At 44.9% G+C, this 16,405-nt stretch overlaps 1 protein-coding gene across 3 annotated transcripts in view; it reads right to left on the bottom strand.

The window, feature by feature from the left end:
- CARMIL1 (capping protein regulator and myosin 1 linker 1) overlaps window positions 1–16,405 on the bottom strand; it is a 318,749-nt gene that overhangs the window by 170,112 nt on the left and 132,232 nt on the right. For all 3 annotated transcript variants that reach the window (XM_040967705.1, XM_040967702.1, XM_040967704.1), the window contains exon 3: window positions 2,615–2,665. In XM_040967705.1, coding sequence (XP_040823639.1) covers window positions 2,615–2,665 — 51 coding nt within the window. The remainder of the gene's footprint in view (window positions 1–2,614; window positions 2,666–16,405) is intronic.

Genomic DNA, 16,405 nt, shown 5'->3' with positions numbered 1-16,405 from the left:
GCCAAGTCTTGGCATAGGCAATGTTACACTGGGCCACAGCACTTGCCAGTACACAGCAGACTGAGGGCTGGGAGCAGGCCTAATGTGGAACTTCAGGAATTCCCTTGCTGGGCTGCTGCTTTCCACTGGTGAGTGTGAAAGCTGGAAGTAGGGGCGGACAAGGGTGAGCTATGCTACAGAACCTGTTGGTAAATGCTGGGAATGGGTATGAGTCATGTCATACTGAACCACAGTACCCCCTGGCAGGTACAAGGTCTGAGGCTGGGAGTGGCGGGAGTACAGGGATTTCCCTCCTGGGCTACAGCTCCCATTGTGAACATGAGAGCCAGGGCTGGGGGTGGGCCAAGCTGAACAAGGCCAACATACACATGGGCCTGGTCCAGGGACAGACTATATTGAGCTAAGCCAAAACAGTCATAAGTATGCATGAAAGCCAAATGGGATGCAAGACAAATGAGGCTAGGCCACAGCACATGTCAACACATGTAAAAACTGGTGTTGAGGAGGACAGGTTTGGTAGTGTTTATTGGGGGTTGCCCTAACGAAGTGTTGGCACCCGCTAATGTGCATGAAGATTTGGCCTGTGGCAGGCTGGGCTGGGCTAGACTGCTGTACCCATCGGCTCATATGAGAGATGGGGCTGAGGGAAGACCTGACCAGGCAGCTGCATCCACTGGTATGAGCACTGCCTGGTGCAGGTAACAGACTGAACCTCACCCTGCACCTGCTAGCACAAACAAGAGTCAGGTCTGAGGTCACCTCAGGTGAGGTTTCCTCAGGGGACTTTCCAACCAGATGGCTGGACTCAAACCCAGGCACAAGGAAAATCATAACATATGTGGTCTGACCTTAGAGTGTATTGAGCCTCCTCAGCTGATGATGCCTACGCAGTGGACAACATACCCAAAGGCACAAGGGGGCAGGACAGCCAGCTCATCAAAGCAGCAGAAGATAACAAGTGCCTTATCAGAGGATGGAAAGCAGAACAGACTGGACAATTCTGGCCAGGCTTTGCAACAAATTCCTTGGTCTCTGGATGCACTAAGGTGGACTTGGTCAGCCAGTAGACCTTGGAAAGATTTTCTCAACCCTGGTGCAATTAAACTGATGATGTCTCAGAACTATCAAAGCCATTCAAGTAACACCCTCGGAACACCCTTCCCCATTTCAGGGTCTGTAAGGTGTCATCAAAAGACCATCCCCTACCCCCAGGTGCAGATGTAGTCTGACAGCAAGGAGCGGTCCCCTCCTCTTCCCTTCCCTGTGGACACAGGAGGAAAAAAATTTGAAGACATTTGTCCTATCCACCTCCCTCCACACCTGGATCCTCCTCATCCTAATCAGAGACCCAAATGGGCATGCATCCCTCTCAAATATGTAAACAGGAGTAAAAATAAAATAAAACTTTTATTTAATTAAAAAAAAAAAAAAAGAATCACACAATCCCTAGTACTCTGACCTTGGCCAAGTTTTGAGCTTCCCTAGCTCTCAGCTTTCCCATCTACAAAATGTAGATAATAACAGGACACACTTTACACTTCTCAGAAGATTCTTCTAAGAATTAAATTATTTACTAAAACAATATTCTGTAAATGTTAATGATTACCATCTTTTGGGGGAAAATGTCCTATTTTCTGTTACCAATCAGTCTATATTCTATAAAAATGGTCAACCCACTTTTTTGTTATCAGTAAACAAGCTATCATTATGCCTAATTCATGGAATAGTCATTCAAATTATAGTTGGCAACATCTCATGAAAAAACACTACACAGCTTTTTAAAGATCAGAGCAGTGCCGTTATATCTTCATAGGCCATCTTGAGTCCATCCACCATGGCTGAGGCAGTTATGGGTAAAGCATCCTCCAGGTTTATGAAGGTCATTTCTTACATCGCAAAGCCTAAGATTTGGGGCTGACATTGCTGTGTCAATGGTCAAGCCACCATCTGCAACTGTAGCATCTCATTCTGGCATCAGGACGGGTTCCAGCTATTCAATTGCCAGTCCAGCTCCCTTGTCATGTACCTGGGAAAGCAGTGGAAGGTGGCCCAAGTCCTTGGGTCCCTGCACCCACATGGGAGACCCAGATGGAGTTCCACATTCAGTACCGGCCCCAACTTTTATAGCAGTTGGGAAGTGAGCCAGTGGATGGAAGATCTCTTTCTTTGTCTCATCGCCTACCTTCTTCCCCAAAACTTTGCCTTTTAAATATATAAATGAATTTTTAAAAGAAAAAAAATGACCAAACATTATAAAAGGAATATGAGGAAGCTTAAAGAAGGTATAAACCAAGTCCCAGCCAAGGAAGAAAATGTATGACACTGATGAGCCTCAGGGACACAGAGCACAGAATATGCTACCAGCTTGCTTGGGAGGCCTTTTCAGCAGTAGAGGAAACAGAGTAAAACTCTTCAGGAGCACAGCATGCGGGGGCTTTCAGAAATGAAGGAAGAAAACATAGAGAGGCTGAGCACTCCATCCACGCTGGCAGGAGCCATCGGTCTAATATGGGAATGAGTGCTGGTTAACTGTAATAAATGTCTACATGGAGGTACCCATACATGCGGGTGGGCAGTGTATGTGCATCAGAAGGGGAACCCCATCACTGCTTACCTTGGTGGGGATACGTGCAGTCAGCAGGAAGGCACGGCATGATGTGAGCACCTATAAGACAAAGGCAACAGCATCAGTACAAGGTCCAGCAAGGGGCTCTACAGGAGTCTAGCATCACACAGGACTTGAATGACACCTAACTCACAGAACTTTCCATTCCATTACTGTGACCTCAATCTAAGTACCATGACATTGTTCGGCTTCCGCAATGCACAAATAATAAATCACCTGGTCCCAGAGAATCCATTGTGCTCAAAGACTCCCAGTATAAGGCCAGGATTGAACACATCATGTAAGAAATCTCCGGTTGCCAGCCCAAAGGGCTACTAGATTATTTCGGGTGAGTAAACAAAACATGTCCATGAAACAGTAAAACGCACAGATCTTTTACACATTCCATCAACAACTGAGTGAAAAAGCTAAGTTCACAATCAGAGCTCCCAAATTGCCAGGCCCCTCGTGCTTTTCTGTATTCTGGCTGATCATGCCTACATAATATTCATAGGCAACCAAATATGTTGAGCTTCCAAAGCATCATCCTAAACTTTACTTCTCAACTGTGTCTCAATCTTGGAACATTTGTGAAACTCCATTTCTTTTTCTGTTTTACTGTTCATTTATTCATTTTCATCTATGGCTGAGTGTCAGAGAGAGACACAACAAGAGATTTTACGGCCACTGATTCACTCCCCAAATGGCTGCAACAGTCAGAACTGGACCAGAGTGAAGCAATGATCCCAGAACTCCATTTAGGTCTCACCTGCAGGTGGCAGAGGCTCTAGCCTTTGACCTATCATCAGCAGCCTGCCAGCATGCATTAGCAGGCAGTTGGATTGTGAGCAACAAGCTAGGAGTAGACCTGGCACTCTAATATGGGCATCTTAAGCCACATTCCAAGATCAGCCCCCTGAGGCTTCCCTTGTGACACTGAGCTAGGAACATGTCTATGTTTAGCCCATAGGGTCCCACCAAACTACAGGCTGGTCTTGCTCAGCAGGATGTCTGGTGAATACAAGGGACTGGGAAGCAGTCTGAACCCCTAGCTCAGAACTTGGGCATCAAGTCCACAACCTTTATTGTCTTAAGGTGTCATTCTACAATTTGGAGGTTCAGCAGCCCACAATACTTTTCACAGTAAAGAAAGAAGACTCTAAACACTTCTCTATTTCATATGCGACAATTGCCCTTCCTCATTTCCCAGGAAACATTTTAGTCACTATGTCACTACTTTGCAAATAATGCTCATGTGCTATTTTAAGAATGCCAAATTTGGACCAAATCTTAATACTGATAAGTCAAGAACATGGAGATCCCTGTTGTTAGAGACTCAGTCAAGGTCATACAGCTTTACCCAAACTCAACTCAGAGCCCAAACAGCTGACCCAAACATGAAAGAGAAATGGGAAAACACGCCTCTGGTGATCTGTACTAGCCTGTCACCCACCCACAACTGACATAGTACATTTCTGTAAAACTCTTTGAATAATCATAGGTGGATAACCTAGGGAATAATTCACACCAGGGCAATTTATGAGACAGATGATGAAAGGAAACAGTGGGGCACTGATTACAACAGTGACAACGAGCAAATGGGGAAGGACAAGGTAGAGGCGACACCCATCAAATTCAAGAACACAGCACTCATGAGACCAAAGTGGTCCTTTATCACTATTACTACTTGATTTCAGAAGTAATATGCTGAATAAGACCACTAACAAGTGACTTCTAAAAGAACAGGACACAAAATAACCCTGTGAAACAAATCATAAACCACTCCTCTTTCCCCTGAACAATGATCTTTTCTGTTTACCAAGGCTGGGATCAGGGACACAGGACGAAACATCACACAATAGGATGGCAAGCAATAAAAAGAATCAAGATAAGTAAGACATGGGACAGATCAGTGAGTAGAGGTCAACTGTAGCTTAGTGGTAGCAGCGCTGGCTACATGATTTATAGTGTCCAAAGCTTATTGAGAATTCCAGGACAGTAACAGCAAAGCATCAACCCAAGTGCAGGACACTTCTGAACAGGGTGTTCTGTGCAACTATGTAGGCTGCACCATGCTGCTGTTGCCTGAGTAGCAGTTACTATTCATCAAGGTATTCTTATGTGCCATGAACAAGAGAACGTCTTGAAATGTAAGGACAGTTAATCCCCTCATCAGCCATATCCAATATCAACAGCATGTCTATTTTACAGATCAGTAAAGTGAGACACAGCGATGTAACTTACTCATGGTTACACCATTAGGATAGAAATAGGATCTGTACATAGGTTTATCTATTAGCCACAAAGCCTGGGTTCTTTTAGTTTATTCAAATTTACTTATTTCTTGATCAGTGGAGGATAGCCCAAATGCTTGGGCCCCTACATCCATGTAGGAAAACTGGAAGAAGCTCCTGGCTCCTAGCCCACCCCCAGCTGTTGTGGCCATTTGAGGAGTGAATCTGCAGATCGAAGAATTCTCTGTTAACTCTGCTTTTCAAATAAATAAAACAAAAAAAATTTTTTTTAGAAAAGATTTATTCACCTACTTGAAAGGCAAGGATAAAAGGAGAAGGGGTCATGGGAGGGAGAGATTTGGAGGAAGGGATAGGGTGAAAGAGAAAGAGAAAGAGAAAGAGAAAGAGAAAGAGAAAGAGAAAGAGAAAGAGAAAGAGAAAGAGAAAGAGAAAGAGAAAGAGAAAGAGAAAAAGAGGTTTCATCCTCTAGTGTATTATACAAAAATCCTGTAACAGCTAGGTCTAGACAAGGCCAAATCCAGCAGCCAGGAATTTCATCCTGGTCTTCACATAGATGGCAGGGGTCAAGCACTGAGGCATGCTCCTCTGTCTACCCAGCCACATCAACAGGAAGCTGAATAGGAAACATAGCAGCCAGGACTCCAACAGGCGCTCTTGCTGGGGACCATGTAGTAGCTGTGGATGACATGAAGGTGTGAAGAGAACAGCTCCCCTGCTTGGCAGGGCCCAGGGGGGCTTCCAGCAGTTTGGCAGGGCCCTGTGGATGTCTCTCTGACCACCTTGACATGTTTTCACCCCCTTTTTGCATGGCTACTCAAGCACCCCACTAAGAATTCTGTAATCTTTTGAGGCATTGTTGTTTGCCCCTGTGAGATGGCTTTTGTAACTGATGTGATCTTGGGAGCTAATGTTATTGATAATATTCTGGTGAGTGAGCCTTTAACTGTGCACAAGAGTACAATGAAGCCCATGACATTTCTGGACACCTTATTGTGTGCCTACCCATTGCCCTGTAATCTGGCCCAGATATGTAACATGCCTTCTGGGAAATAGCTTGATAAGAATTTTACAAACTAATGGAAGTGATAGGAGTAAAGGCTATCCTGCTATGGCAAAAATATAGTTACTGTGACCCTAAAGGTTAGCCTGTCCTTACAACTCTTTAGAGCATAGAAAATGTAGCTGTTTTAGCCAAGTTTATAATTTTTAACTAGGGGAATTATAGGGTGATTATATTAACATCACAGAGATATGCTTTTGATTATTGTTTGATTGTTTATGAGGTTGTAGAGCCTGCAGTTGTAGAGGGATTTAACATTTGACCCTTTTTGTCTTAGATCTTTATGTTTTTTTTTCCCCCTTTTGATGTATTTCTCCCACTAAGTGATAGATAAGTTGTGAAAATAAAATGTAGTAGGAATGTTTTACTGATTAGTAGGCAACCATTTGTGCCTTAGCCTTGGAGTTCTGGCTGTCACCTAACGGCTACTTCTGAAGAATGAATAACAGCTTGCTTTAAAAAAAACTGATTACAGTAACTTACAGAATTATCTTTAAGAGCACCTGGTTGACCATGAAGTAAAAAACAGAACAAACGATTGTATAGAGGCTTGTAATGTGTCTGAGTAAATAAAAAGGACAGCTTCTTCTTGAGCTGTAGCAAGAAAGCACCAAGTGACAGTGTCTGTGTCTTTTCTTGTCACAGACTCCACGCACCCTTCTCAAGCTCCAAACTCGGCTGGAGCTGGCCTCCGGCACACTCTAATGTGGGACATGCGCATCTGAAGCAGTGCCTTAACCACTGCACTGCTGTGTCTGTCTGGTGTTCTTTTTTTTATTATTGTTGTTAATAATATTGTATTATGTGATACAGTTTTATATGTCTAGTGTTCTTAACCACTAGACTCTATTTACAGGTCGCTATACAAACTTGCCTGTTCATGCTCCACTCATTTTTATCAGTTAACACTATGACAGGAAGGGCCTGGGTAGTTCTGGGAAATGGTGTAGCTACAGCTTCCACCTGCAATACTGGCATTCTACAAGGATACCAGTCTGAGTCCTGACTACTCAACTTCCAATCCAGCTCCCTGTTGGTGGCCTGGGAAAAGCAATAGAAGATGGCTCAAGTATTGGGACCCCAGCCATGCACATGGGAGATGCTAAAAAAATTCCTGGGTCCCAGCTTCCAATCAGCTCAGCTCTGGCCATCGTGGCCATTCAGAGGAGTGAATAAGCAGACAGGAGACTTCTTGTTCTATGTTTTCCTCTTGCTAACTCTGCCTTTTAAACAAATAAATAAATTTGTTTTTAAAAAGATCAGGATAGGAAGGGACAGCCCAATACAGTTAGCGAGTGGGAGAGCCCCATAAAGCTCTTAGCACAAAGTAGCTTCCTGAGCATTCCAAATTTAAAAATATAATTAAAATAAAATAGTTCAAATCCAAATGTGCCCTAGAGAATTGCATTCTTCTAACATCTGCACTAATCAATTCATGACTACATGGACAACCCTCAGAGAAGAGTTTGGAGGCCTTTGGGGGAAAGGTGGGAGTTGAATTTGATGCAAGGACATATTAGGTTCAGTGACAAGCATCTGATAGTCAGAAGAGGCTAGCAATGAGAGAGCAGAGTTCAGAGAGGCAGACAGAGGACATGAGAGTCAGGTATGGCCTGTGCAGGCATCGGCTTAAGTCTGGGAGACAGATGACTCAGGGCTTCGTTACAAGATCAGGACCCAAAGGAGGAAATGCTTGCTTGCCTGAACTCAGCCTGTGCTCCACAGTACAGCTCAGCCCTATGATGACTCCTTTTAAACACCGCTCTGCCCGCAGGAGAAGATAAAACCATGCTGATCGCCATGACCATAAACAGCACTGGAGAGCTCATCTCCTCTCCTTCCGTCTCCCTCCTCATTATTTCTAAGAGACTTTAGAAGCTAAATGCATTATGAAGAAAAACTAACAGGCATGGATTTCAAATTTTATGCAAAAAAATTGATCCTTTAACTCTATTTTGTCACAAAATTCTACAGTACCTTTGTATGGGACATACCAGATATATAGTCAGTGTGCAAAGGAGAAGTGCACAGCTCAGAGATTAATCACAGAGCAATACCCTCTGCTGTCACAAACCACTGCTCCGCCCTCCTCGGCCCCAACTCTGCTTTGAGGGGCTGGGAACTATCAGTACACACATCTTTTTTTCCAGGAGTGCCTGTACCACCAAATTCTAATTTTCCAAGAATCTCAACTCTTCACATGGAGGCAAAATATCAGCTAGATCCTAACACACACATGCCACGGACAGCCTAAGCCCTGTTCAAATCCCTGAGTTTCCAAGCCAGAGGGAGCAGAGCCAGAGAAAATCATCTCCTCACTTATGGCAGAACTGGAGCCAGAAGTGCCACTCTTCACGCCTATAATTTTTTTCTGCTGGCTGTGGATTAGTTAAGAGGTCAAGGCCAAAAGCCCCAGACAGGAACTGGCAGACTTCGGTATTTACAAAAACATAACAGCGCTATAACCATTGCTGAGGATCACAGATCCCACAACCTCCAGGAGCATTTCACACACGTGACAGGAGTAACAGCCAGTGGTTCTTGGGAGTGGTTCTAACAGGCCTGCATACCACGTTTTGCTGAATCGCCACAGCACTCTGTGCAAGAGCCCGTGAGGTGTATGCAGGTGGCCCAGCAAGCAGGTGGCACAGCTAGGTGTTAAGTCACCGTTTCTCACTATGCATTTGGAGCACTTCACTTGAGCACACCAAAAGGCAGACAATGCAAGAACTTCAAAGGCAGGAAGCAGCACATATGTGAAAGCATCTTAGGCAGATGAGCAGCGATGTTGGCTATAAGAGGCTGGGGACCTCAGGTCTGTCACTGTATCTGCTCTGTTATCTGTCTTTCTACAGAACGTTGTGTGTTTATTTCTCAGCCGTGGCTCCTCCTCTCCCCACAACCCTCACCTTGTCTTGCTCAGTTTCTTCCCTCCTTCCCTACCCTACAGCCTGGCCTCCAATCACCACCACCCTTTCTCAATGAAACTTCACCAGAGTACTTGCACTTGAATTTATGCCTTCCGCAAAATTGCAGACAGCAACCACAGAAGAAATATACATTTTTCCAGAGGACTTCATTTGTAACACAGTCACACAAAAGGAAACAAAATGTGAACTTAAGAAAACAAGATACCTTTTGACACCATCATACAATATAGCACAGGGGTAATTAAGTGATAACAAGTTCCCTGTGTGAATCTAATTAATAAATCCTTAAAATTCATCTCAAGACATGCACCCAAACAGCTGAAATGCAAGCATAGGCACCATGGTCCTCCCACGCTCGGAGCCTTGGGGGACAGCAGATCACCTGCCTGTGTTCTCCAGATCAGCCCTGTCCAGAGCAATCACATGCGGCCACAGGGGCCAGGGAGGCAGGTTGCAACAAGGAGAAAGGGGGTGGGGACAGACAAGAGCATTTACATGGAGCGAAGACAGAAGTTGCTGCAGGCCGATGACGAGGTGCGGCTGATGCCTTCATTCTGGCAGTAACAGGGCCCACCCTCAGCCATGACCCCATCTGTCAACGCCCTTTCTCTGCGAATATTTTAAGGGCAGTGTAAGTACACGGCGTCCTTCGGCACTTGGTCGTAGGCCAAAGAGAGCTATTTGCAGTGAGGCAGGCTTTGAAGGGGATAGGCAGGCGCAGAAAAGCCACCAAGGCCTTGTGCTGCCTGGTCTCTGTTTCTGGTGGTCCCGGAAGAGCTCTAGAGACGCAGGGAAGTCATGGAAAATCTGGATCAGGATGAGGTAGGCCAGGCAGAACATTCAAACAGTGAGTCACCCTTTCCCAGATGCCCGCCTGAGAGCATTACTAAGTGGCAGTATTTTGAAGCAACAGTGCAAGGTACAGGAGCCAGCATGATGGTGTGGTGGGTAAAGCTGCCACTTTTGACACCAGTTCCACTTCCAGATGCCCTGCTTTCAATCTAGCTCCCTTCTAATGGCCTGGGAAAAGCAGCCAAGAATGGCTAGATAACCCTGATATCCATGTGGGAGACAGGCATGAAACTCCTGGGTTTGGCCTGACCCAGCACAGGCCACTGCAGCTATCTGGAGAGTGAACCAGGGGATAGATTTCTGTCTCTCCATGTCTCTGGTAAATCAGCCTTTCAAATAATTATAATAAAAGAAGTAAAAAGTATAAAGGTCACTCTTGCAAGCAGAATTGTGCATGCAGACTCTTCAGTGGCAAGCAGGGTAATGCATGAGGTTACAGAAAAACTGGGAATGCCACTGATCTCTCTGCCCAAGCTCTGTGATTCTAAAACTACCCTACAATTTTGCCCCTATGAGGATGCTAGCAGGATGCACAGGATTGGTCGTGGGCACCATGCTGGTGAGGAATCAGCTCACTGCCCTTGGCCTGGGGCATTTCCCATCCCAACCTGAGAATCCTGCATTCTGGGAACCCAGGGCAAATGAAGACTTAGAATCAGATTCTGACTCTGCTATGGCCTAGTTGGGCTAACCCTACATGCAGCCAACTTCTGGTGAACAGCAGGTTCCAGAGTCACAGACCCAAACAGATGCAGGCTCATATAGAGGAGCATTCTTCTGCAGAATCTTCACAGCATTGAGGACTGAGTAAAATCCAAGAGCAGGCAGAGCGCCAGCCCAGCACCTACCATGTTTTGCTAAATAACAGCTCTCAGAAGAATTTATCCCATTCGATTTGGATTCTCAAAGAAACAAACTAGGTGTTCCTATGGAACATTTCAATAATAGTTTTTGTCAACACAATGACATCAACAAAGGAAATCATAAACAGCACTGAGATATTTCTTAGGCTGAAAATTTGTGACTTTGAAGGAGAACGTCCTTACTAAGTGGAAGGAAGGAAGGAAGGAAGGAAGGAAGGAAGGAAGGAAGGAAGGAAGGAAGGAAGGAAGGAAGGAAGGGAGGGAGGGAGGGAGGGAGGGAGGGAGAGAGAGAGAGAGAGAGAGAGAGAGAAAGGAAGGAAGGAAGGAAGGAAGGAAGGAAGGAAGGAAGGAAGGAAGGAAGGAAGGAAGGAAGGAAGGAAGAAAGAAAGAAAGAAAGGAAGAAAGGAAGAAAGGAAGAAAGGAAGAAAGGAAGAAAGGAAGAAAGGAAGAAAGGAAGGAAGAAAGGAAGAAAGAAAGAAAGAAAGAAAGAAAGAAGAAAGAAAGAAAGAAAGAAAGAAAGAAAGAAAGAAAGAAAGAAAGAAAGAAAGAAAGAAAGAAAGAAAGAAAGAAAGAAAGAAAGAAAGAAAGAAAGAAAGGAAGAAAGAAAGTAAAGAAAAAGAAAAAGCAGGTATGGGGTGGGCGTGTGGAGTGCGGAGTTGGTTAGAGAGAGGTCTGCTCTCAGAAAGTGTGTGTGTTTAGCCAAGGAATCTTAACCACAAAGGATAAGCAGTAGCTTCCCTCCTACTTCCCAGGAAGGCCTATTATCCCACCATGGAGTTAGCATGCAAACCACATTTTCAATCTTGGTAATGAATTTCCTCTCTCTTTCACTGAAATACAAGCAGCAGCCTGGTTCCCTAGGAGGCTTCTCTGGTTCAACTTTTAACTTCAAGATCCCATTTGGCAACATTTTAAAAAACCCTCCACACTGCACAGATGCAGAATTTAGCCAGGAAACCTAAATTTTCTTACAGAGAGGATATAGAATGAGGTTGGCTATGGAACCCCTTTGGAAGAGCTTTTCACTTTCTGAAATAAATAACTGTTTCATCATCTGCAGTACTTGCACTGCCCAAGGCTCTTGCTGTGCAGGCAGGCAGTAAAATCTTGCCCTCCATACCCACTTGCCAGGGTTGCCTACATTTGTGGAAAACGTACATTATGAAAAAACTATGCACAGATTCCCCACAACTTTCCACACTAATAAACTTGCCTTTTAATTCCATTTTTCCAAAACCTGTTTGAAGTACCAACATCTATGCCAATCATGCAACACATGGGCTTTTGTTCTCTAAGCAGCAAGCAGATTAAATTGCTAACAACAGTTTAGCCCACTTCTAGGTGCATCATGGACAAGATCTCACCAAGTCAAAACCCAGCCAGGTGAATGAGAGGCAGGTGCAAGGCTTAGTAGCACCACAAAGAGTGAAAGGTGCTACCAGGAGTCTCTTGGTTCTCAGTCCCCTAGTACCACACACAGCTGACTTGACCACCATCCTCTCAGGTCAGGGGAGGTGCAACACTTCCCCTAAAAGAAGTGTCATAGAATGTGCCATCTCAAGGTAACCTCTGACCCCAAATCCCTTTTACAATGGGAGCACAGAACTGGAGCAGCATACTTTGAGGCAGCTGTGGGAAACACTGGCAGAAACAGGCCTACCCTGAGGAGACAGCCTGGCCTATTGCAGGATCTGGACAACAGCCCTAGGGCCAGATCCAGGCTGTTCTACATTTTTGTAAGTTTTTAGAGGAATCAACCATATCTCCGTGGTGAAGGCATCCCCATTGGCAGCTCTCACACCAAAGCAGCACATGTTCACAAAGGCTGAAAGCTACAGAGAAGGCTGCCACTGGGTCCTGATGCCAGGATGCTGAAGACTAGTCTTGGAATTAGACTGCCTGGGTGTAACCCAGGCCTCAGTATTCTCCATGGGACTCAGGGCAAATTATAAAGCTTTTTTGTTGTTCCTTTTTGTTTGTTTTAAAAATGTATTCAGTTGTTTATTTTAAAGGCAGAGCAGAAAAGAAAGAGACCAACAGAGAGAGAGAGAGCGCATCTTCATCTGCAGGTTCACTCCCAAAATGGTCCCAGAAGCCAGGCCTGGGTCAGGCTGAAGTCAGGACCCAGGAATTCCATGGTCTCCAAGATGGGTATCAGGGATCCAAGTACTGGGGCCACCATAGGCTGCTTTCCCAGGTGCATGAACAGAAAGCTGGATCTGAAGAAAAACCACTGAAACTGACACTGACGAGGGAATCCAGTGTTAGAAGTGGAAGTTTGGCCAACCTAGTGGTACAGAAGCCTGGCTCATCCTCCGCCCTGTTGTGCTGACACCCTATATAGGTGCCAATTCATGTCCTTGCTGCTCCACTTCCAATCCAGCTCTCTGCTTATGGCCTGAGAAAAAGCAGCAGAGGATGGCCCAAGTGCTGGATACTTTGCATGCATATAGGAGACAGGGAAGAGGCTCTTGGCTCCCAGTGTTGAATCAGCTCAGCTCTGGTTGAGGCAGCCGTTTGGGGAGTAACAGCAGATGGAAGACCTTCTCTATTTCCCCTTCTCCTTCTGTGAAATCTGGCTTTCAGATGAATATAAATAAATATTCTTTAAAGGAAATGGGGCTCGATGTAGTAGCCTAGTGGCTAAAACTCTCGGGATCCCATATGGGTGCCCATTTGTATCCCGGTGGCCCCACTTTCCATCTAGTTTGGCCACAAACTTCCTGTTTGTGGCCTGGGAAAGCAGTCAAGGACAGCCTAAAGCCTTGGGATCTTGCACCTACAGAGGAGACCCAAAAGAAGCTTCTGGCTCCTAGCTGGGGACTGGCTTAGCTCCACCCAATGCAGCCACTTGCGGAGTGAACCGGTGCATGAACGATCTTCCTTTCTGTCTCTGCTCTCTGTAAATCTGACTTTTCAACAAAAGCAAATAGAGTGGAGGGTTAACCCACTGCACCACAAAGTTGATTCCTGAACTTTTTCCATGCCTCCATTTCCTCTTTTATGAAATGATACAAGGACTAGTACGTACCTTTGTGAAACTGTGAGAGTTGGGTTAATCTTCACACAGTACTTACAAGAACTCTGTCACATGAGACATGCAGTATTGTATCTGCTATTACTGTTTACATTTCAGCATTACAGCAAAAAGTATGACAGGACTGTAATAGTATTAAACTAGGGAGAGGCACACGGTATAGCCCTGCAAGCTGAGTGAAGTAACCACAAATGAACTGCAATCTCAAAGGACCTTTCTTCAGGCAAATTTAAAATCAGGAGGATAAGGATGGAAAAGGTCTCCCCATTAGCTATCTGCACTCTGCCTCCATCACCAGGCCCCCTCAGGGATTTGCCTCACTGGGAGCTATCCCTTGCTTTGGTGTGTGGCTGTCTAGAAATGGCAGGTGCCTGGTACCTGTTTGCTGGGAGGAGTTCATTCCCCCTGGGTCCCTGCTTCCTTCAACAGCAGTTGCTCCCCTGGAGACAGAAAGCCACTCTGTTTGGGTTCTTATTCTGTCTCTGGTTACTGAGGGAAGTGCTTGTATTCTAACACCTATGTAAATTTGTTTCCCAGATTATGTCAGTAGAAATAAAATGTTTATACAGCTTGTCCAACACAATCACTTCATTCTTTCCAGAATCCCATTGTTGTAAGTTGTAAGACATTATCAAATCACAAAAGAAACAATTATTTCTTCCCCCATAGGTGAACATTTAGCTACTTCAAAATAACAATTCTTTCCTATGAAATAGATTTATATTTATTATTATGTATTTTTACCTTTTTTAAAAAGACTTATTTATTTGAATGGTAGAAACAGAAAGCAAAATCTCCCATCTGTTGGTTCACTCCTGAAATGGCTGCACAATCAGAGCTGGTTTGAAGCCAGGGAACTCCTTTGAGTCTCCCACACAGGTGCAGAGGCCCAAGTACATGAACCATCCCTGACACATTAGCAAGGATCTGGATCAGAAGTGGAACAACCAGGACTCAAACCAATGACCATATGGGATTCTAGCACCATAGGTTGTGGCTTCATTACCTACACCACAGTGCCCACCTATGAATTCTTAACTGTCACTACATCAGAACCTCTTCTCAAAGAACCAGCTGATACAAAATTCTAGGGTCTCTCAGATTTCTATATGAAGGCATTTATTATTATTATTATTACTACTACTACTGTTACTATTATCTGAAAGGCAGAAAGAGAAATAGATCTTTCATGTGCTGGTTCACTCCCCAGATGAATGCAACAGTCAGGTCTAGTTTAGGCCAAAAGCAGGAGCTGAGAAATCAATCCCACAAGGATAGCAAGGACCCATCTACTTGAGCATGCAGGAGCAGGAAGCTAGAAAAAGCTGAAACAACAAATAGAGCAGGAACATGAACCCAGGTACTGTAACATGGGATACAATAGTTCAAAGTAGCCTCTTTACCACTGTGCCAAATATCCACTCCAGCATATCATGGTTTTAAACACAAAGTAATGACACCTCATTCATGACAGCAGTCCAGGAGTAACACACAAATATAAGCAGGCCTTCATCAAATGGTGGCAAGACCATAATGGGTCAAAGGTGGAGAGAAGCCACACCCAGCTCTGTCCTACATATCTGTGAAGAAATCGTGCACTCCTGTATGACAGCAACACTGCCTTGATGATCTGGGGCTGAGATGGCAGTGAGCAGAGGTTTCACATGTCATGGAGCACGCATGGAGAGGGCCTTTCTCAAGTCATCACTGTCATATTTATGTATTCAATGATTTACAGTAACAGTTACACGCATGCAAAGACAACAGCAAGTATACAACAGGACTCTAAAGTCCAACCCAAGCAATCAGCAAAACTTCTATTAGCCCTGTGCAGGACCAGCCAGCCAGCCTCTCTGTGAGCTTGTTCATAGGGGAGTCACTGACACCCAGCTCCAGCTACAAATCCCTGAGCTAGGAGAGGTCTGCAGATGAGTGTGCCATTTTTCCCCTTTGACTTCACAGTTGAAGGAACAGACCAGGAAGGGTTAAGTGTTCTGTCTGCAACTGCTAGAGCTCCCTCTTTGTTTCAAGCAATGGGATGTGAAACAAAAGCAAGTGTATTTAAAGAAATGGAGTAGCTCTTCTCATCAAATGAGCAGCCAGAGATCAAAAGGGACAGAAACCAAATCAAATCCAGATAGAAGCAGAGACAAGTAGCAAAAATCCCTCCGGGCAGCCCCGTGAGAAACTGACTCCAACCATTTTCCATCCTCACACAATCACAATCCAGGAGCAATCACAATTCAGGGGCAAAAGCCTCCTGTCCTGGGGACACAGGTCACACAACATTTCTCAAGAGGAAGGAAAAGTGCCCGTTACAAAGTGCTTAGTGACAATGAGTCTCAATCCAGGATAGAAATTCACTATACTTCTTACTACAAACCTTGTGCAACCTCAGGAACTTCCAAATCGGGATCCTGCACCCAGTGCTCCTGTATGTGTGATCCAAAGGAGCCTCTGGAGGAAGCAGAAGCAATGTGGCACAATAACAGCCAACACCATCCTCTGGGCCCACAGGAACAATTACAACTCTGCCTTTTTGAGCACTGAGGGATTTTTTTTTTAATATTTATTTATTTTCACTAGTAAGGCAGATTGGAGAGACACGGATAAAGATCTTCCATCTGCTGGTTCACTCCAAAAGTGGCTGCCACAGCCAGGGCTGGGCCATTCAAAGCCAGGAGCCAGAAGCTTCCAAGTCTTCCATGTGTGTGTAGGGTCCTAAGCTTTTGGGCCATCCTCAATTGCTTTCCCAGGCCACAAGCAGGGAGCTGGATGAGATGTAGAACAGCTAGGACATGAA

This window comes from Ochotona curzoniae, unplaced genomic scaffold (genome assembly GCF_017591425.1).
Source record: "Ochotona curzoniae isolate NIBS_2020 unplaced genomic scaffold, NIBS_Ocur_1.0 scaffold_461, whole genome shotgun sequence".
NCBI classification, from domain to species: Eukaryota; Metazoa; Chordata; class Mammalia; order Lagomorpha; family Ochotonidae; genus Ochotona; species Ochotona curzoniae.
This window is presented reverse-complemented; position numbering and strand designations above follow the sequence as displayed.